General features: G+C 33.6%; 1 protein-coding gene across 1 annotated transcript; it reads left to right on the forward strand.

The window, feature by feature from the left end:
* The first annotated feature begins 16,783 nt into the window (after positions 1 to 16,783).
* On the forward strand, positions 16,784 to 19,606 carry LOC149193308 (laccase-12-like). Its single transcript, XM_089406568.1, has 6 exons — positions 16,784 to 17,070; positions 17,259 to 17,410; positions 17,507 to 17,751; positions 17,864 to 17,992; positions 18,098 to 19,015; positions 19,198 to 19,606. The coding sequence occupies exons 1-6, from the start codon at positions 16,933 to 16,935 to the stop codon at positions 19,380 to 19,382; spliced, it is 1,767 nt and encodes a 588-aa protein (XP_089262694.1). The 5' UTR covers positions 16,784 to 16,932; the 3' UTR covers positions 19,383 to 19,606.
* Positions 19,607 to 23,200: the final 3,594 nt, after the last annotated feature.

A 23,200-nucleotide genomic window follows, 5' to 3' on the forward strand; every position in this document is an offset into this window, starting at 1 on the left:
ATTCAGAATAAACTGAGATTATATTATTATGATAAAAAGAGAAACTATTTGTGAATTCTCACATCTATCTAAAAATTCTTGGTTTTGCAAATGAGTCTCTCTCTCAAATCCATCTGTACAATTGATGGTAAAGACGTTCGAAATTGTTTATGTTCATATATATAGCACTAGGCACTGTCAATAATCCAACCGAAGGTGAAGGGATTGCAATATTATCCCCAGTCTTCAAGAATTATTAAAAGTTTGTCATTCCCATATCAATGAATCATCTGGTTAGACTTTTTGGGAAAATAAGGAATAAATCAAGAACCTGGTAGGAAGTAACATGCAGTGTGCCCCGCTCGGCATTGAATGAACTCACTAGGGTTGACCAACCTGTAAGTTAAAATTAAAAGAGTGGGTCTGTTTTAGGATTTATTGTATGTAGTTGGGAAAGACTCATGACAAGCAAGGTCGTAACTTCCAAAATACTCTCCAAGGCATGACCGTCTCCAAAGAGAATCCACAAACCCTCAATATACATAAAATTATAAAGGAAGTCAGTAGACCAGCGTACACATAAAATAGATTTTTGGAAAAATGCTTCAGAGATGTGCCCTGACAAAAGTGGTTTTTGAGGGCCTAATCACGTATGTGCTTTGTTGCTATGCCAAGCTAGTTGTCAAAACTTACTGATTCTCAAATCCAAGTTCAGCTCAACCTGCATTAATCATATAAAGAAACCTTTGCAATGCTCGCTGATGTCGTATTTTAAGTTAGTAAGTTGTAACGATGGTGAAGTCAAAGTCAATGTTACTCCTATGTGCTGCACTCGATTCATATGGTATGTTGCATTCGGTGTATCAATACTATGTAATGGTGTAATGTGAGCCCGTGGTGTGTTGAACCCCTATCTTTTGTATTGGTATTGTATTGTTATTAAATTGATTTGATCTTTGAATGATGCGAAGTTAATGTTGGTTATACATACACCTTGGTATGATGGGTCTCTATTGTTTAACATGTTTATAGATATATATTAGAATTTTGCTGCAAGTATTTTGATTGTTTAGGGCCCAGCTCCATCTCCGCTCATAGATCATAGTAAAAGAAGATTTTGAAATTCGCTCACAACTCATAGTAAAAGAAGATTCTGGAATTGATAGTAGTGCATTTCTAGGATTTTATTTTTTACTAAGATAACCCTAGAATTACTAAGGTATTAGAGTTCCGAAAAAATGTAATACACTTTGTTGATCATGATAAGTAAAAATTAGCAAAGACAAACTTTTTGACATTAAAATCTGTTTGGAAAATGCACAAGATAAGATTGATTTCTTGCAACTTGAGTCTCAACTTCAACAAGATGAGTTATAGTAGCATAAGCATCATTATAAATTTTATTTTTTTTAAACAATTGTCTGTTTGAATGTGAGAAAAACTACTATCAACTTCTAAAACCTAATCAAGTCACTGGAATAGTAGAGTTGCACACACATGCCGAAATTTAGTCTGCACTTCCCAAGCCCATCATCAGAACTTGGGAAGAGCTTGTCGACAACAATCATAAAATAGGTCTTGGATATGATAAGGAGGTTTCTCTTCACATTCTAGACTAGTCCAACCCCATCTAGTTTCATAGCGATGGAGTTTTGAATGATATTTCATATTCACTTATTCCTGCTCCACAACAACAAATTGTGAAATGCCAACATTGTGATAGAGTTAGCCATGTGAAAGATCATTGTTTTGATCTTCATCTGTGCAAGCATTGTGGTTAGCACACGGATTCTTCAAATAGATGCTTTAAAAACAAGCCTCCTATAGGAAAAAATATTCACCTTGGATGGATCGCATCCTAACAATGGGCTTCAACGACCAAAAATATAATTCGCTCATACAACATGATTTGCTCTTGAATATTGAAAAGACTTGCAATTGAGATCTCTTCATATTGTAACCTTGTATATAAAAGGGGTGGAATTGATGGTCATCTCCAATTTTCAAAGATAAATCAAGCAAGCTTGAGCCACAACTTGAACCTGCTGCCTAAACCATCAGCCATATACAATGATACCCAATTCAGAGTTGGAGCCAGAGACAAGCGTTTTAGGTTGAGACCCCAATTATCTCCCTTTTCAAAATAATAGGGAGCACATCCACTAGCAGAATACATTAGCTTCTTATGATATTTGGAAGAGTTTTAGGAACTACACTAAGTGTTCTAGTGTTGGTGGTAATCCTTAAACCATCATCGATTGAGACCTCGAGTTGTCCCACCTTATGCAATCATCTCTGAGAGCACATTCGACCTACCGTTGACATGCATTGTTGCATTTTTTTATTATAGCTCTCTTCTTTGACTCGTATATACCCCTTCAGAATAAGGGGGGGAATGTTAGACAACTAATCTGCTAAGGTTTGGTGTGGAACGTGAACAGTCACCAGAGTCGAAGAGAACACTTGGTATATGAAGACCAAGGGTCACAAGGAAATTTATAAGTATGTACATCTTATTAATAAAATGTGCTTCACGTTTATCTTTCCCATATGTTCCATTCCATTTTTTTGCTTATCAGAAAGTGAGAACGTTTGAGGAAACTGATTAATGGATTGATAGATTTGTGCAAAAATTACTTTGGGAAGGATACTTCTAGATTAAAATTAAAATGGATTTCTTCCATGTTTAGAGGTTGCTTTATTATAAAAGGTGTGTATGTTTTTCACTATGCACAAAGTTTGATAACAATATAAAGTTTGGTGGTCAACTCCATCTCATAAACCAATAACACATGCTTCCCTTTACCTTTTAAAATGTCCAAAGACTAAGATTTGATTTGATCTTTTTAATTATATTATGTCTAAATAAAACAATTCCAATTTTGTGGTCAATTCTGTAGATCTATTTAGTATTTCCTAGATTTAATAGTATCTTGATATTCTACCAACTAAAGTCACATTTTGATTTTGACATAAATGGAAGCTAGAAATTATTTCTGAGATGATAACCTTTTTAGGTTGATTCAATTACAAGTTTTGATATGATTATGTAAATTTTGCAATGAGTTCCTGATGCATGAGTAAATTTGGAGTTGGAAATTGTTTTCAAAGGAAGCATGCTATGTCTTTGAACATGTTACATTCCCATTTCCATCCTCTGATAAAATTAAAATGAAGTCTATTCAAATGCAATTTGAGACTATCGTACCAATGAGGCAAATTATTTGTAAACACATAAATGACAATAATAGAGATATTACAAAAAATAAATAACTATTTATAAGAAATGAGTAGAAGGTGGTATTTCTAATTGCTTTAAAGGGTGGTACGAAGATGAATCTATTAACGAGAATAGGGCTTTTTCTAGAAAAATTATGTGAAACATTTGGCTTGCTATAAATGATATCTTATTTGAAGGTAAAGATCTCTTGTCAATTCATGGCATTTCATGTAGCTAGTTATGCATCTAGGGTTTTTGGAAACCTAAGGCTCATAAGAATCCTAGAGTTCTTGAAGATCCATATATTGATCACTCTAAGGCATGGGATTACTCTCATGGAGCAATTCAAGGTTTTGAAGTAATTTGTAGGAGGTATCCTTTATTTGACAAGAAACCATTATAATATTCAAATCAACATGTTGGCCTGAAACTAACACTAGAATAGAGTTGTATGCATTTTTTCTGTTATTTAAACTCACTTTGGAAAAAGGTGCTAATAGTATACAAGTGTTGGGAGTTTCCAAATTCAAAATTTATTGGACATAAGGAAAAAGTAGTCTAGAAAATTTAATACTTATTTTGCTCATGGAAAAGTTTAGGGATGTAAGAAATTAGTTCGTTGTTATTTTTCTTTTTTCTATTTTGTTCTGTAATTTCTGTTTCTAAGGCAACAAACCTAAATTTTCCAAAATATTTATTTCTAGGACAATAAATATCCCACACATATGACAACCAATTTAGTTTTAACATTTCACACAAAATCAATTAGTTTCTCAAGTAAGAAGTAGTTGCAATGCCATAAACTAATTCTGAGGTGGGAAAGGAAGTACATATTCAGGCACAAAAGGATGAGGTTGGGTGAGAGAATATACATTCTTTTGGAGTACTTGTTTAATTTTTAAAATTCCCTAACAACCGCCAAAATTATCTCCTTTAGTTTTTCACCAATATCGTCACAAACAAATGCAAAGAAGTGACGATTAAAGTGGGAGGAGGTGTAACACTTGTGCCATCCTTGGAATGGAATTTATAGTACGGTGAAACTAAAAACATAGCCCTTGCAGGGGCATTGACAAAAAAAACTTTTGCATGGACGCATGAGGAGCCTAATTATGATCATATAGTGCAAGGTGCTATTATAGGAGTTATATTCCACTTGTGGATTTTATTTTCTTCAATTAACATTGGCGGGACTTGCTACATCACACCTCCCCTTGTTATTATGACAATCCATGCAATTGTTTATTATTCAAGGATATTTTCAAACACGTCATGACATTCACTGATTCAAAAACATTTATTGCTCATAAAAATAAAATCGTTGCACATAAGAATTACATATTCAATCCTAGTTTTAATAATTAACATACAAACCAACTTACCACTTCAAATAGCCATTAGAATACTAAAAAACTTGAAATTATAACATTCAAGTAATAAAAAATGGTGTGGATATTTTTTCAAATAGTTTGTAGATCACATGGGCTACAATGGGGGAGCAATACCATACCAGGTGGGTTCATATTGGGGGATATATATTGAGGAAAAAATGACATAATATATTGTAGAATATATAGGGGGTAAATGGTTTTTATAGTGACAAGTATAAAAAATGGAGCTATAAGTTAATGAAAAAATATAAAGGGGTATAAAAAATGTTAATGAAAAAATGGATACCTATAATATCTAGTGAAATTATGGGTTTTTTAAATTGGGAAGGTGTATTGGTTTGTATTGGTAAGGGGTTAAATAATGTGATTTTTAGGTGTATTTTCTAATATGTAGTCAAATTAAGTGTATTTTTTAATATGCCATGAACACATGTGATATTGAAGGTTCGTTGAGTGAAGCCCCCATTTGTAGATATACCCTATAATCCATGTTTGTTCTCTTTGTGTTTGGCCCATACAAGTCCAATGTTGCAACCTAGGCTCTTATACCACTTGTAACACCCCCTTAGCCACCCTTTTAGAGTGATGCCTCTAACTCTAACACTGATACCATAATTATACAATATTACACTCATGCACACACACACACACATAATGGAGGGACAAAATAGTTCCATGCGTGAAAAACCATAAACCATCGATTACAAATATGCCAGAAAATAGTTTCTTAGAGCTTAATTGATAAAATTCACTAACTGGGTGCAGATCTAGGAAATACCACCCAACCATAGACCATGTTGCTCTTAGTCTCTCAACAATGGGTCACCCTTGAGTTGGGGCCATGAACACACACACAATGGCTTACCTAAAGCTATCTATGGCACATAACTAGTGTTGAACATGAATAAGGCCATGGTACCAAACCCAAGTAGCCACCAACCAATAGCCTCACATCCCCATAAGACCACACAACCCAAGGTGTGCATAAACACACCCATACATCGTGGCTACCAAATGCACATGATCCTATCATATATGTTTTTGTGCAATCCAGAAGAAGAATATGTCTCTCTCTCTCATCCCTGCAATTTATGCATTCACTTAAATGACTCCCGGTCCCAAGGTGTGCATTTTTGGTAACCGTTTCTTTGTCTATCCATCATCACAAATAATTTCTTTCATTTTGATGAATTTTCCACATCTCGCATTGCAAAGAGCCCTCAAAATATTAGATATGTCGATTGATCCACTGTCAAAGAAAATGAGGGATTGTAGTACCTGCGTCAAACAAGACTAAGAATAGAAGACATAAACTTTCAATAGGAGAGAAAAAATTTCCTTGTTGATAATTAATTTGTCTATGAGTAAACTCCGTGGGTCCAACCGCTTCAAGACACATATATTGTCACCTTTCTAGTAAGCATCTATCGTTGGTTTCTTAGCAAAACTAGTCATGTGATGATCAACCACAATGATTCCATTTATTGCAATAATGAGCATCATGATTGGTCAAAATTGTTATTGTTTTGATTCAGAATAAAATGAGATTATATTATTATGATAAAAAGAGAAACTATTTGTGAATTCTCACATCTATCTAAAGATTCTTGGTTTTGCAAATGAGTCTCTCTCTCAAAGCCAACTGTACAATTGATGGTAGAGACATTCGAATTTGTTTATGTTCATATATATAGCACTAGGCACCATCAATCATCCAACTGAAGGTGAAGGGAGTGCAATATTATCCCCAGTCTTTAAGAATTATTAAAAGTTCGTCATTCCCAGATCAATGAATTGTCTGGTCAAACTTTTTGGGAAAATAAGGAATAAATCAAGAACTTGGTAGGAAGTAACATGTAGTGTGCCCCGCTCGACATTGAATGAACTGGCTAGGGTTGACCAACCTGTAAGTTAAAATTAAAAGAGTGGGTCTGTTTCAAAATTTATTAGAGGTAGCTAGGAAAGACTCATGACAAGCAAGGTCACAACTTCCAAAATACTCTCCAAGGCACGACTGTCTTGAAAGAGAATCCACAAACCCTCAATATGCATAAAATTATAAAGGAAGCCAATAGATGAGTGTACACATAAAAAATATTTTTGGAAAACTACTTTAGAGATGTGCCTTGACAAAAGTGGTTTTTGAGGGCCCAATCACCTACGTGCTTTGTTGCTATGCCAAGCTAGTTGTTGAAACTTACCAGTTCTTAAATCCAAATTGGGCTCGACCAGCATTAATCATATAAAGAAACCTTTGCAATGCTCACTGATATGGTATTTTAATTTAGTAAGTTGTAACGATGGTGAAGTCAAAGTCAATGTTACTCCTATGTGCTGCACTCGATTCATATGGTATGTTGCATCCAGTGTATGAATACTATGTAATGGTGTAATGTGAGCCTGTGGTGCATTGAACCCCTATATTTTTCATTGGTATTGTATTATTATTGAATTGAGTTGATCGTTGAATGATGCGAAGTTGGTGTTGGTTATACATGCACCTTGGTATAATGGGTCTCTATTGTTTAACATGTTTATAGATATATATTAGAATTTTGCTGTAAGTATTTTGATTATTTAGGGCCTAGCTCCATCTCTGCTCACATCTCATAGTAAAAGAAGATTTCGGAATTCGCTCACAACTCATAGTAGAATAAGATTTTGGAATTGATAGTAGTGCATTTCTAGGATTTTATTTTTTGCTGAGATATCCTAGAATTACTAAGGTATTAGAGTTCCGAAATAATCTAATACACTTTGTTGATCATTATAAGTAAAAATTAGTAAAGAAACACTTATTGACATTAAAATATGTTTGCAAAATGCACAAGATAAGATTTATTTCTTGCAGCTTGAGTCTCAACTTCAACAAGATGAGTTACAGTAGCCCAAGCATCATTCTGAACTTATTTTTTTTTAAACAATTGGCTGTTTGAATGTGAGAAAAACTACTATCAACTTCCAAAACCTAATCAAGTCATTGAAATAGTAGAGTTGCACGCGCATGTTGAAATTTACCCTGCATTTCCCCAGCCCATCATCAGATCCTGGGAAGAGCTTGTCGAAAACAAGCATAAAATAGGTCTTGGATATGATAAGGAGGTTTCTATTCACACTCTAGACTACTCCAAGCCCATCTAGTTTCATAGCGATGGGGTTTTGCATGATATTTCATATTCACTTGTTCCCACTCCACAACAACAAATTGTGAAATGCCAACATTGTGATAGAGTTGGCCATATGAAAGATCATTGTTTTGATCTTCATCCGTGCAATCATTGTGGTTAGCACACTCATTCTTCAAACAGATGCTTTAAAAACAAGCCTCCTACAAGAACAAATATTCACCTTGGATAGATCGCATCCTGACAATGGGCTTCAACGACCAAAAAAATATTTCTCTCATACAACATGATTTGTTCTCGAATATTGAAAAGTATTGCAATTTAGATCTCTTCATAGTCTCACATTGTATCTAAAAGGGGTAGAATTGATGGTCATCTAAAATTTTCAAAGATAAATCAAGCGAGCTTAAGCCACGACTTGAACCTGTTGCCTAAACCTTCTGCCAAAGACAATCATTCCCAAATTTAGAGTTCAAGCTAGAGACAAGCGTTCTAGGTTGAGACCCCAATTATCTCCATTTTCGAAATAATAGGGAGCACATACGCTAGTAGAAGACTTCAACTTCTTGCCATACTTGGAAGAGTTCCAGGAACTACACTAAGTGTTCTAGTGTTGGTGGTCATCCTTAAACCATCATCGATTGAGACCTCAAGTTATCCCACCTTATGCAATCATCTCGGAGAGAACATTCAACCTACTATTGTCATGCATTGTTGTATTTTTGTATTATAGCTCTCTTCTTGGAATCATATATACCCTTTCGAACTAGAGGGGGGGAATGTTAGACAACTAATCCACTATGATTTGGTGTGGAATGTGAACAGTCACCGGAGTCGAAGATACCACTTGGTATATTAAGACCAAGGGCCACAAGGAAATTTATAAATATGTAAATCTTATTAATAAAATGTGATTCACATTTATCTTTCCCATCTGTTCCATTCCATTGTGTTGTTTATCATAAAGTGATAACGTTTGAGGAAAGAGATTGATAGACTAATAGATTTGTGAAAAAAATACTTTGGGAAGGATATCTCTATATTAAAATTAAAATGGATTTTTTCCATGTTTAGAGCTTGCTTTATTATAAAGGGTGTGTTGTTTTTCACTATGTACAAAGTTTGATAACAATATAAAGTTTGGTGATCAACACCACCTCATGAACCAGTAACACATGCTTCCACTTGCCTTTTCAAATGTCCAAAGACTAAGATTTGATTTGATCTTTTTAAATTATATTATGTCTAAATACACCAATTCCAATTTTGTGGTCAATTCTGTAGATCTATTTAGTATTTCCTAGATTTAATAGTATCTTGATATTCTACCAACTAAAGTCACATTTTTATTTTGACATAAATGGAAGCTAGAAATTATGTCTGAGATGATAACCTTTTTAGGTTGTTTCAATTACAAGCTTTGATATGATTATGTAAAATTTTCAATGAGTTCTTGATGCATGAGTAAATTTGGAGTTGGAAATTTTTTTCAAAGGAAGCATGCTATGTCTTTGAACATGTTACATTCCCATTTTCATCCTCTGATAAAATTGAAATGAAGTCTATTCAAATGCAAGGTGAGACTATCATACCAATGAGGCAAATTATTTGTAAACACATAAATGACAATAATATAGATATTACAAAAAAGAAATAACTATTTATAAGAATTGAGTAGAAGGTGGTATTTCTAAATGCTTTAAAGGGTGGTACGAAGATGAACCTATTAACGAGAATAGGGCTTTCTCTAGAAAAATTGTGTGAAACATCTGGCTTGCTAGAAATGATATCTTATTTGAAGGCAAATATCTCTTGTCAATTCGTGGCATTTCATGTAGCTAGTTATGCATCTAGGGTTTTTGGAAACATAAGGCTCATAAGAATCCTAGAGTTCTTGAAGATCTATATGTTGATCACTCTAAAGCATGGGGTTACTCTCATGGAGCAAGTCAACGTTTTGAAGTAATTTGTAGGAGGTATCCTTTATTTGAAAAGAAACCATTATAACATTCAAATCAACATGTTGGCATGGACTTGCTGCATCACAACTCCCCTTGTTATTATAACAATCCATGCAATTGTTTATCATTCAAGGATATTTTCAAACACGTCATGCCATTCATTGATTCCCAAACATTTATCACGCATAAAAATAAAATCGTTGCACATAGGAATTACATATTCAATCCTAGTTTTCATAATTAACATACAAACCAACTTACCACTTCAAATAGCCATTAGAATAATACGAAACTTGAAATTATAACATTCAAGGAATAAAAAATGGTTTGGATAGTTTTTCAAATAGTTTGTAGATCAAAGGGGCTGCACTAGGGGAGCAATACCATACCAGGTGGGTTCATATTGGAGGATATATATTGAAGAAAAAATGAGATAATATATTGTAGAATATATAGGGGGTAAATGGTTTTTATAGTGACAAGTATAAAAAATGGAGCTCAAAGTTAATGAAAAATTATAAAGGGGTATAAAAAATGTTAATGAAAAAATGGATACCTATAATATTTAGTGAAATTATGGGTTTTTTAAATTGGGAAGGTGTATTGGGTTCGTATTGGTAGGGGGTTAAATAACGTGATTTTTAGAGGTATTTTCTAATATGTATTCAAATTAAGGGTATTTTTTAATATGCCATGATGCATGTGATATGTTGAAGGTTCGTTGAGTGAAGCCCTCATGTTGTAGATATACCCTATAGTCCATGTTTGTTCTCTCTGTGTTTGGCCCATACAAGTCCAATGTTGCAACCTAGGCTCTTATACCACTTGTAACACCCCCTTAGCCACCCTTCTAGGGTGATGCTCTAACTCTAACACTGATATCATAATTATACAATGTTACATGCTCATGCACACACACACAGAGATAGTGGAGGGACAACAGAATTCCATGCATGAAAAACCCTAAACGATAGATTACAAATATGCCATAAAATAGATTTTTATAACTTAATTGATAAAATTCACTAACTAGGTGCAGATCTAGGAAATACCACCCAACCATAGACCACGTTGCTCCTAATATCTCAACAATGGGTCACCCTCGAGTTGGGGCCATGACCACACACACAATGGCTTACGTAAAGCTATCTATGGCACATAACTAGTGTTGAACATGAATAAGGCCATGATAACAAACCCAAGTAGTGGCAAACTAATAGCTTCACATCCCCATAAGACCACACAACCCAAGGTAGTGCACCCCCTTCTCTACACTTTTATTCCATTTTTGTGTGCCACAACCCATCCGTGGGTTTCCAACTTTGTTGGCCAAAGATGTCTAAGCACCCTATGGTTTCCAAAAGTTCCAAGTTCCCTCAATAGTCTTCAAGTACTATTTAGGGCCATATGGGTACACCCATACCTACACTTCTCCCTCCATGGACTCATCCTTTCCCTAGGAGACCCAAGGAGATGTGAAATCATACCAAGATACACTAGGGTCCTTAGGGTACAATAGCCATGGGTCCTCTAGTTCTCCCTGGAACAGCACCATAATTATCCCCTAATAACCTTTGATGGAAATGAAGGATCCATTTATCATTTATTTACAGTTGGGATAACTAATATTGTATTAAAATATATTGCAATATCATCCCATAAAGTTACTTTAAGAATATTATATCATTGATAGTTATTTGGATTAGGAACCATGTCTTGGTTCCACCCCTCACCTTTCACTCTCGTGGATTCATTCTCCCCCGTACTATTTTTGTCTTGTGGTATACGACTATGGTGTCATCTATTAATAAATATGAATTTATAGGTTACATTTGATAGGATTTCTAGCCTTTTAGCTCATAAGATCTCAAATCTAACCAAACAAGCACCCTAGCCTTAAAATACACATGTACACTTGCACAACAGATTTATAAATTTATACATAAAGGCATTTAGGTCTTAACAAAATGCATCTCACTAGCCTAAGAATCATATGTACATATATATTGGAATGCGGGGATAAAATCTAGGTTATTACACTCTTGAACAATAAACTCTTTATACCTTAAGTTTTTTACTTACTTACATAAATTATTTTTATAATTAGTAGATAGAAATTTCTCCTTAATTTTTCTCACCATCTTCCTCTAGATTCTAATCTTCTCCTACCAGTTGTCTACAATGTCCTTCTGTAGCATATTCCACCAAAGTGTAGCGTGCCCCTTTAAATTTTTCAAGGAAAATCAAATGTAATTAAGGTTTTTAACATTCTCGTACTCAAGGTACCTTTCGAGCTCCCTTATCTAGTCAATGAGAGTCTTGGCCGTTAAATTACCATCATGTCATGGAACTTCCACCTTTGTGCTACCTCTGTCCTTTAGAAATGAATAAAACATAATAAAAAGTCCACTTTCTTAGCATTTATCTCTTCTTCAATCCCATCTTTCAAATTTGGGTTTGCTTCAACATCACCAAGTCTCCTATTTTCTAGATCCTCTATTATTTTACTCAATTCATCCAATTATCATTTCCTCAAATCTCCCCATGCTTGTCTACATCATGAAATTTCTACAAATTGTCTAGTGACCCTCTACTTGACTAACATCTAGAGGCCTTGACTAGGATTGGTCTCTCATAACTTGCCTTCCAGCAATTATGCTAAACAAATCCTCTCAATTCCTTCCACAACAATGCGTGATAAAATAACTCACATGAAACTAATATCGGGAGCTTAAAAAAACTCTGATACCACTTAAAATAGGGGACCATATAATCCTATACATATTCAACTATAAGAACACAATATCTGCCCATAGAGTGCACAACTACTTGTATGCTTTTATTAACAAAATTTAAAAATTAGCAAATGCAGTGAGGAACTGAGAGTTACAGGAAATAATATAAGAGTCAACAACAATTTTTCATTTATGATTCATATACACATCAATATGTTCTTACAATACATGTACATTCTTACTATGTAGTGTGACTTTGCATATGTATTTTATGTTCACCACTAGACATAACCGATTGTTCCTTTGTTCCATCCTAGCTTCACAATCTGTTCTCCCCTTGGTTCTTGTCCTCTTCTTTTATTCTTATCTCCAATCCTCTGTTTGTTCCTTTTTCTTAGATGATGGTTTGGAAGTTAGATAGTCACAATAGGTCAACTTCCTCATCCATTTCCAAAAGCTGTTATGATATCATCATATAGTTGGTCCATTAATTTTCAGACATGTTGAATCACAGTAAGGCATGCTATGGAAAGTCATAGTTCAACATAAGTAACCATATTTAGAACATGGAAAATTTTAAGGATGAAAGTTTATCTTAAATGTTAGCAACCTTGGTGAATCTTACTAGTTCCAAATATCCAAATTTTAAAATGTTTGATGATAATTTTGTAAAAATGTTTGGATTTATAATTATTTTATATTAGACAATATATAATATTACTGATTTTTAAGGAAAATTAGCCCCTCAAATTTTCCCTAAATTATAATGATTGATTTTCATTTTTTTTATATTAATGTTTAACTCATAAAGCTGCGAATCTCCTCTTGGCATTGAAAGCTAACAAAATCCCATGTTGATATATGAAAATAAATATCGTTTTCAACATTTTCTAAATATTTACTTTGAATGTCAACCATATTTAATCATAGAATTATGTTAATTTAATAATAGAATGTAATAATTCCCCACGAAGGGTTCCCTAGAACTAGTTCTCTCTCCCTCATGATTATGACAACTTGAATACAAAGGATCTATAGCTCCCATGATAATTGACATTCTACATGTGTTCAAGTCAAATCACATGCTATAACTTGCACTCTTTGGCAGTGTAAATGTCATATGTGGGAGGTGGAAAACACTATAAAGTATAGGATATCTTGGTATATTATTGCAACATCTCTCTATTACACTTGACCCATTATGGGAATGATAATTGCTCTTGATTCACATTCTTATTCAATACATGAGACAGGAACCACGGGGACTTATGCCCCTTTGATTTATGGCATCCAGAACTTAGACAAAATCCAATTCTGCTGGCAGTATCAACTCCACTCCCTCTCTTGGCAACATAATTACTGCTTTTGGCCTTTCAATCATCGACTTAATGTTGTTTATATTTGTGGCCTTAAAAACTCTACACAATCCATTGCTTGCACAATGCTCAAGACTTATCATGTTGATAATTGCTGGTGTTGCTATCTCATTTAGCAATTTCTCTTCACCTATTTCCATCAAATCTTTTGGAATTGGCCTCTCTGTGGTTGTCTCACCGTTCAGGGTAAATGCTCTCTCTACCCAACTTTGTTACTTGTCTATCCATTTTTTCTCGGGTTTGTTAAATTATAGATTCACTAGGTTATGGGTTCGCATTTCTCTCTTACGTTTTTTGGTGAGGATTTGCCTCTAGTACCCTATTCTCTCCCATTAAATCTTTCCACTCTTTAGCTCTCACCCTCCTCTACCACGATCAATCACTCTATTTGGGTTGCTCATCTCTTTCCCCTCTTCGTTTTTCATTGTATTATTAGCTTCTTGGCCACATCTCCATGGCTGGCCTTGCCTCACCTATGCTTTCCTTCCTTTTCGCTGCCCTTCCATGACTCTCTTTACTCCTATGATACTTTCCATTTCCCTCTGACCTTTATTCTACCTCTCTTTGTAGTCATGCCTCATGAAATATTAACCTCTAGATGTAGAGGATGTCTAGGATGGGAAGGAGCTATGCATTCCTCTATTTTTGCACAGATGGTCCACCACATTACCTCTACTTCTCAACTCTGTGCCCAAGTTCATGCCTATGGATATGTGGCTCTCTATTAATAACTCATTCCTAAATTGGTTTGGTAGGAAAATGAGTGTGTAGAAGTAGAGGTGTGCCATGATTTTCATTTCAGTCTTGATCACCACATTGACGTTGCCACCTGTGACTAGAGCCCTGACATTGAGACCTCTACCTTGTCACACTTCTCTTGGTACACGAAAGTTATCAATGTTTTTTGGCACACTAAAATCCTTATGGGTCAAGTACTCATTGATTGTGCAAACAATCAATAGGAGAATTTGATCATAATTAAGTAGAACTAGAGGAAAAGATTGAAAACATCGATCACAAGCTACCATTTGTAGCTATGAGATCAACTAACATCTCCTTCTCCTCAGATGAGGAGGGTGCTCAACAAACACATATGCTTGGAGGCCTAACACACTAGATGTTATGGTTCATTGGTATTTTGATTATAGTGTTAGCAATTCTTTTTGTTTAACTATGTTGTTGTATATTAAGACCTGGACTAACTAGCGTTTGTACGAGTTTTATATATGAGATGCTTTCATTAGACAAGGTCTTAACAACCTCAAAACATTAAACCTATGTTATTGGTATAGTTTTCCTTTAAGCAAACAAATAATAAGAAATTTTGGTTAATGTAATTCTCTATCATCATATGTAATTCTCTATAATCATAATACCAAGTGCCTAATTCCAAATATATATATATATATATATGATGGAAAATTTTAAAAACACTTTTAAGTTTCCAATTCATTTTAATGTGTTATAATTTCCATCATTTGGAATGAATTTACATTAACACTAACCTTAGCTATGTAGGATTTATTTGGTTTGTTTTCTTCATTTTCAAATTGTTTGAGTGATGTTGTTATGAGTCACTTTTAATGGAAGTTATGAATTATTTTGAAGGGAATTTATTTTATGAATCTTCTCTCTATATATATATATATTTAATTAAAGAAGTGTTTTTTAATATAAAATAAGATGAAAAAGGTGTTTTAATTTTTTTACTATTGTGTTTGATATAAAATTTAATATATAATATTTAACAAATATTGAATAATGAAAATATATTTTAATGTTTTGTTGGTGATGAAAATATATTTTAATGTTTTGTTGTTAAATCTTGAATTTCATGTTCCTATATAGTACTTTATAATATTTAATAATGAAAATATATTTTAATGTTTTGTTGGTGATGAAAATATATTTTAATGTTTTGTTGTTAAATCTTGAATTTCATGTTCCTATATAATATATTATATAACAATAGTAAATTAAATTAAGTTGTTCCCATAATAATCAATTAAGTTGTTTCCATAGTGAAAAAATATATATATATTTCACTATTAATTATTTATTAAATATTTTAACATTAAATTTAAATAAATATTTTAACATTAAATTTAAATAAATAATTTATTAATTTATTTAAATATTGTTATGTAACATATATTTAAAATTTTTTAATAATATATTATTTAATAAATAGTATAAATTAATTTAAATTTAAAATTCAATCCTATATTATTTGGATGTAGTTATATAATAATATTAATAATAAATATGAATAACTGAAAACATGTCATTTTAAATTTTCAAAAATTTAAAAATGTTTTAAATAATTTTATCAAATATGATCCTTCCTCCTGTCTCCCCACCAAAAGCCATGATATTATTCCCTGCCATGATATATTATTCCCTCCCAACACATGTGGGATAGATAGAAGGTATGATAAGTCTATACCGTAGTTATCACAGATCCTAAATGTTTTTGACGTCTTCATCATTGGATGGTACAAGTTGACAACACCATCCTCGCAAGAGGGAATCTAGTCAGCAGATTCCGAGGTGGTTACGTTAACTATGCATAATGAAAGGTTCGATATGTCTGTCAACCCTGAGATGGAGAACTGGTCACAGGTTTTTTTATCCAGATATAGAAGGTGGAAAATCTAAATCTATGGAAAACAGACACACACGCATAGAATTAGGCGTGGAGCATCTGACTTTTCATCCACACGGAATTAAAGGTAAATCCAATAAAATCAAATGTTCGTACCACTCTCCCTATCCAGGTGCAATACAGGCGATCTTGGTCAATATTGTCGGTTAGGCGACTATTACAACTCATATTATTGCCATTCCCGTCGTAATTCTCCTGTGTGCAGTGGCTGATCCAGGATCACAATCCTCCAACAACTATTACCAAACGTAGAAGAAGCCTCCGTTGCCATTGGCAATTTACCTTATATAAATCTTCATGGGGCTCATTTCCTCTCCAGTCATTTCTTTATTTGTCACGAATTCATTCATTTGGACAGAGTCGGCTTGCTGTTTGCGAAAGTTTGGGGAAGTTGAGTTCAGTTCAAACAGTTTTAATTACGAAGCGGAGGAAATACAGATCGGTTTTCTTAGCTAATAGCACTAAGAGATTGGCTATAGAATGGCGGAATTAGGGTTGAATCGACCTCATGTCATCAAAATGTTGCCATTTTCAGCGAAGCTAATTTTTCTGTTGGTGGTGTGCCTGAACCTTTTCGCTATTACAGCCATGGGAAGCATACATCGATACACGTTTGATGTAAGTGTCTCGATTTTTGAAAGCCAAGCGTTTTTTATATGACTGATTTTATTAATTACTCTATGAATATTGAACGGTGTTTTTGGCTACATGATTGATTTCATTCAATTTCTAATATTGTGCCCCAGAGTTAGGATTTTAGAACATTATTCAAAGGAAACTGACGATCTATGGTTAACTGGCTGAAGATTGAATCCTTGTCCGTAACGAGGCTGTGTGAAACACACGACAAAATTACAGTGAATGGACAGTTTCCCGGTCCAACACTTCACGTTCACAATGGAGACACTCTTATAGTGGAAGTCCGGAACAAGGCCCAGTATAACGCCACCATTCACTGGTCTGTAATCTGTAATGGTCTATTTTTCTTGTCTCCGTATTAAATAATGATGAATTCGTTTCTTATGAATAACACTCCATATTTATATATTTGCAGGCATGGAATACGGCAGTTCCGCACAGGGTGGGCTGATGGACCTGAGTTTGTGACCCAATGCCCAATTCGCCCTGGTGGAAGTTACACGTACAAATTCAACATAACTGGCCAAGAAGGGACTCTCTGGTGGCATGCTCATAGCTCATGGCTTAGAGCTACAGTCTATGGAGTCTTAATTATCTATCCCAAGAGGGGAACTGCTTATCCCTATACTGTCCCGGATAAACAGTTTCCCATCATTCTGGGTATGCAACTTTAACGATACAGATGTGCTGTTTTGAAGCAGTAATATCTAATTAAATAATAGAGTGGTAAACTGATCATAATATGTATTGTAATTCGTTTGTGCTTTGACAGGACAATGGTGGAATTCAAATCCCATTGATGTTGTGAATGAAGCGATACTCACAGGAGGTGCCCCCAACATTTCAGACGCTTATACTATAAATGGCCAGCCTGGAGACTTATACGATTGTTCTACTTCAGGTATCCGACTTTTGTTGTATCTGATCTCATCTTTATCGATTTACTAATTGAGTTGTTATGTTGAATTATTGGACTGGCTGATATATCTTATTCTTGTTCATGCAGATACTACTCGTATTCGAGTGAAGGCAGGAGAAACCAATCTTCTACGTGTTATCAATGCTGCATTGAACAATGACCTATTCTTTGGGGTGGCAAATCATTCAATGACCGTTGTAGCTGTGGATGCTTTGTATACAAAGCCTGTTCAGACCAATTTTCTGATGCTCGGCCCTGGGCAGACTACAGACGTACTTGTTACTGCTGATCAATCTATAGGCAGTTACTACATGGCTGCGCGCGCATATTCCAGTGGGCAAGGAGTTCCCTTCGATAACACCACAACCACTGCCATTTTGGAATACGTTGGAGTTAACTCCACGTCCTCATCTCCACAGATGCCGGATTTACCGTTCTTTAACGACACTAAATCTATGACACAGTTCAACGCCGCTCTGAGAAGCCTGGCCTCGCCCCAGCACCCAGTCTCTGTCCCTCAGACCGTTAAAGAGAATCTGCTGTACACTGTGGGAATTGGGTTGTTCAATGGAACAAGATCGGAAGCAAGTATGAATAACTTTTCTTTTGTTCTGCCATCAACGGTGTCAATGCTTCAAGCACACTATTTCGGCATAAAAGGCGTATTCACCGACAACTTCCCGGATAACCCTCTGGTGCAATTTGATTATACCGCAGAGAACATAAGCAAAAGCCTGTGGTCTCCTGTAAAAGACACGAGAGTGAAAGTGCTGAAATACAACACCACGGTGCAAGTGATACTTCAGGGAACGAATATCGTTGCAGGTGAAAGCCACCCGATTCATCTCCATGGCTATGACTTCTACATCGTAGGAACAGGATTTGGCAATTATAATCCGAGAAGAGACCCTAAACACTTCAACCTGGTTGATCCCCCAAAGCGCAACACTGTAAACGTTCCGATCAATGGATGGGCTGCTATAAGATTTGTAGCCGACAACCCTGGTGAGCGTACATACTACATACATCTACATGGTTTCATCTGAGTTTCATCTGACACATTAATATTGTTGGTGTCAAATTTTTGAATACATAGTTTCATCATACACTTTATATCGTTGGTGTGTACATGGATTATGAGAGCCATTTAAATTGTTTTTAATTGCTCATTTGTTTTGAAAACGCAGGTGTCTGGATGTTCCATTGCCATCTGGATGTACACATAACATGGGGTTTGGCCATGGCCTTTGTAGTTGAGAATGGACCAGATTATGGATCAAGCCTTCAGCGGCCTCCGCGAGATCTTCCACGGTGCTCAGAAATTGACCAGCAACTTATCTTACCCAACGTCGACAGCGGCACAACGAGTTAATTGCTTTATTCGAGTCACATTAAACTCTTTGTTTAGGACTTCTCAAAGCCATTCGTACACCATATACTTTTCCTTTCCCGTCGAAATAAAGATTTTGTAACGCCATTCGTCCTCATCGTTTTTATTCATTCATGAGAAGACCAATTCTTTTCCTTTGGAAATGAATGCTCCATTTTATGTTCTTTAAAAGAACAACTATTACATTGTATTTAGCCATACCTTTGTTATCATTCATATCTGAGAGCTTTACTTTGTCATCATGGTGTTCCTCAAAGATTTTCTAATGGTGGATTTTATATTTTCTACGCAGAGCATATTAATAGTCGTGAATAGAATTTCTGTTGATATCAGGTTAATTCGAGATTCAGTTGAAGCGTCAGCATTTTAATAAATTTATATCAAAAATTATTTTATAATTAATATATTAAATCTGGTAGTGAGATGAATTTATATTAATAAAAACTTAAGGTTGAGATCAAAATTTATTTTATATTAATATATTAAATTCTGAGTTAGAAGAATTTATATTAATAAAAATTTATGGTTAAGAGTTCATTTTCCTCTACTTATGGTAAGTTGGTAACTAATTTATTATAATTTATTATAAGTTTTCTTATGGTAGAGAAAAAAGAAAAATCTTAGAATAAGATTTTCACATTTTTAATTAAATTATCAATAATTATTAAATGGACGACGATAATTAAACTTTGTTAGAAAACTTAATATTCCTAATAGTATATACAAATAAAATGTTGAGATTTATATGCAAAATAGTTATGTCATTTTTTCCCTTTTAATTGAATTCATTAATTTTAAAGAAAAGTCATATGAGTAAGTGTCATATCAAATGAATTATGGTTTTTTTGGCATATAGTATTGATAAACTATTGTATTTTCCCATAATATTGTAACAAATTCTATTTACATATTAATAATTTCATGATAAAATGAAAGTGAATCTTTATAATTAATCATTCTCTTATATGTCTTTTTTAAGAAGTATATATGTTAAACTTATATTTTGATTATTTTATCATTAAATAAAGTTATACTTTAGTTAATTTTTAAGAATTTATTTATTTATTTTAGCAACTTGAATGGATATATGTTTACTGACATTTACCAACAATTTGATTTATATGGCTATACTATTCATACATATATTTCTAATTATGTAGATAGACATGTTTATTTTGAAATAAGACTTTCATAATTTTAATTTAATTATCAATAATTATTGGGTGGATTGTAGGGCTTTAACCTACACATAATATTCTAAGTAGTGGTTACAATTAAAGATTAAGATTTATCTCAAAAGTAGTTATGTCATTTCTTCTTTTTTAATTAGATTGATTAATTTAAAAAATATCATATGAACATATCTCACATGAAGATAAGTGATTATTTTTGGGCATGTGCTATTAGTAAGCTATAATACTGGTCATAGTCTTGTAACAAAGCCTATTTATATGTTAACAATCTCATGCATAAAAATATTCTTGCATGATTTTTTAGATGTATATATGATTAGCTCACCTATTAATATTTCTATAATTAGTAATAATAATAACAATTTAAAATAAAGTTATAGTTTAGTTAAATTTTCTGATTTTTTTCAATCTTAGCAGTGTGAGATGTATAATGAGATAAGTGTTTTGATGTTTGTGGTTAAGTTAGTTAATATTTATGTTTATAAAATTGAACATTTATTATTCTTATTTTTAAATATATTTTAAATATATATATTTGAGGTGTAAATGAGTTTGTTTGAGTGGGATTCAATCTCCACCACGTTTCTCTTAGGGAGGGGTTGAAGATGGAAGTCACTTTTGGGATATTCAAACTCAAACCAATTTATAAACCACATATAATCTTTCAAAAGATTATAATATAAAATTTAATATTGTTTTGAGCATATATTGTATTGAGTGTATTTATTGAATCACTTTATATTTTATTATTTTATATAAAATCTTATATATCTAAAGAATTTACACATTTAATTAATTTGTAATATTTATTTTCTTAAACTAATTTGTTAAACTATTTTTCATTTTGAAGATGGAGGGAAATCTTTGGAAGAATTAAACTATCTCAAGAAGTATCTAAACTTGAACCAACTTTGTAGATCACATAGAATCTTTCACAAGATTAGAATCTAAAATTTCATACTATCTTGAGTATTTTTTCGACATAAATGAGTAATTTTGTTATTAAATCTATGCCTTATCACAACAAAATACTTGGGAAAACATTACATTTTGTGCCAAGATTCAAGTTTTTCAAGAGAGAACAACGAAGGAGACCTAAAAGTATCTTCTAAGAACTTGCTAGTTACATACATCTTACTAATTACTCTGCAACTATAAGTTCGACAAAATTTCCCAATAGAAAAACAACTTTACAAATGGTGCTCATAAATTAGGGAGGGGGGTTGATTGACATCTTATGAGATTGGGCACCAAAACAGTTTCTTATTGTGTTGTAGTGATCATATTAATTTCTCTCAATTGCAATAACGCAAGTTGCTGAAGAATGGCATCAATATCATCTTCTTGTTCATTCACTTTAGCTTTGAGATGTTGTATTTCTTCAAGTAAAATAAGGTTAGTGTTTGATTGATGATGAATTTGACTTTTAAGGTTACAACCTTTGGCTTGCCATTCATTAGGAAGTTGAGGATAGTATTTGCAGGCATTTATGCCTTTAGTGGCAGCTGGAATGAAGCCACAATTTTCCATGAGGTTCAAGAAATAGGAGAAGGGACAATAATTCAGCTACATAGTTGTAAGAGTCACATGATTGGTCATCTAGAAGGAAATTTATTTCACTAGAGAATTCATGGGCACAATTATTCTCTATTGACTACAATCTAGATTGTAATTCCCCTTCAACATAGTGCTTAATCACCAATTTAGTGATCTTTGTTTCACTTCGCTCATTTCAGGCCTCCATTATAGATGAATATGTATCTACGCTCCTCTATTCTGGGTTGAAATCAACCACCTCAGATAGCTATCAGGTTTTTTGTGTCAAGCAATAAGTAAATTCCAAGGACTCCCTACATATAATATATCACTCAAAGAGGATTATTTATGACTCCCAAAATTCTTCTTGTTGTAATGTAGTTGAATAGATTCCTTCGAGTATCTGTACATAGTATACACCCTCATCATTGTTTTCCACTTAAAGAATTTTTTTTCATGTTTTTTCGCATACACCTATCATGCAATTTTTACATTTATATAATATCAATCATGGTCAACCATGGTCAATCATAGCCAACAATGGTCAACCATGATCGAATGTCGAATTATGACTACGATTGACTCAATATGAAAAACAACCATGGTCAACCATTGTCCAACATCGCATTGTAACAAAGAATATCTTGATATGAAAATCAATCATGGTGTTTCATGGTCAACCATGGTCCAATGCTGCATTGTGGTAAGGATTGTCTCAACCATGATCAACCATGTTTATTTTAGGGTTTATAATATTTATCTTAAGGTTTATATATCCCAAGGTTATAATTTTTATCCCTAGGGTTTATTTTTCCCTTGGGTTTATAATATCAATCCCTTGGGTATATATTATTCATATGGTTTATAATATTAATCTTTGGGTTTGATATATATCCATTGGTTAATAATAATGGTCAATCTCGGTCCAATGTCACATTGTTACAAAGATTGTGTGCATATTGAAATCAATCATGGTCAACCATGGTCTAGTGTCACGTTGTGACAAGGATTGTCTCAATATGGAAATCAACCATGGTCAACCATGTTTATTTTAGGCTTTAATATATTTAT

This window comes from Pinus tabuliformis, chromosome 2_2 (genome assembly GCF_031772625.1).
Source record: "Pinus tabuliformis cultivar Carrire ecotype Pingquan chromosome 2_2, CPIR1, whole genome shotgun sequence".
In the NCBI taxonomy this organism is placed as follows: domain Eukaryota; kingdom Viridiplantae; phylum Streptophyta; class Pinopsida; order Pinales; family Pinaceae; genus Pinus; species Pinus tabuliformis.

What these genes read in the sequence shown, in the direction of transcription:
- LOC149193308 (XM_089406568.1), top strand. Translation starts at nt 16,933, where the DNA reads ATGGCGGAATTAGGGTTGAATCGACCTCATGTCATCAAAATGTTGCCA. An exon ending in TATAACGCCACCATTCACTG is followed by an intron (nt 17,411 to 17,506) that starts GTCTGTAATCTG and finishes ATATATTTGCAG; the next exon opens with GCATGGAATACGGCAGTTCC. An exon ending in ACAGTTTCCCATCATTCTGG is followed by an intron (nt 17,752 to 17,863) that starts GTATGCAACTTT and finishes GTGCTTTGACAG; the next exon opens with GACAATGGTGGAATTCAAAT.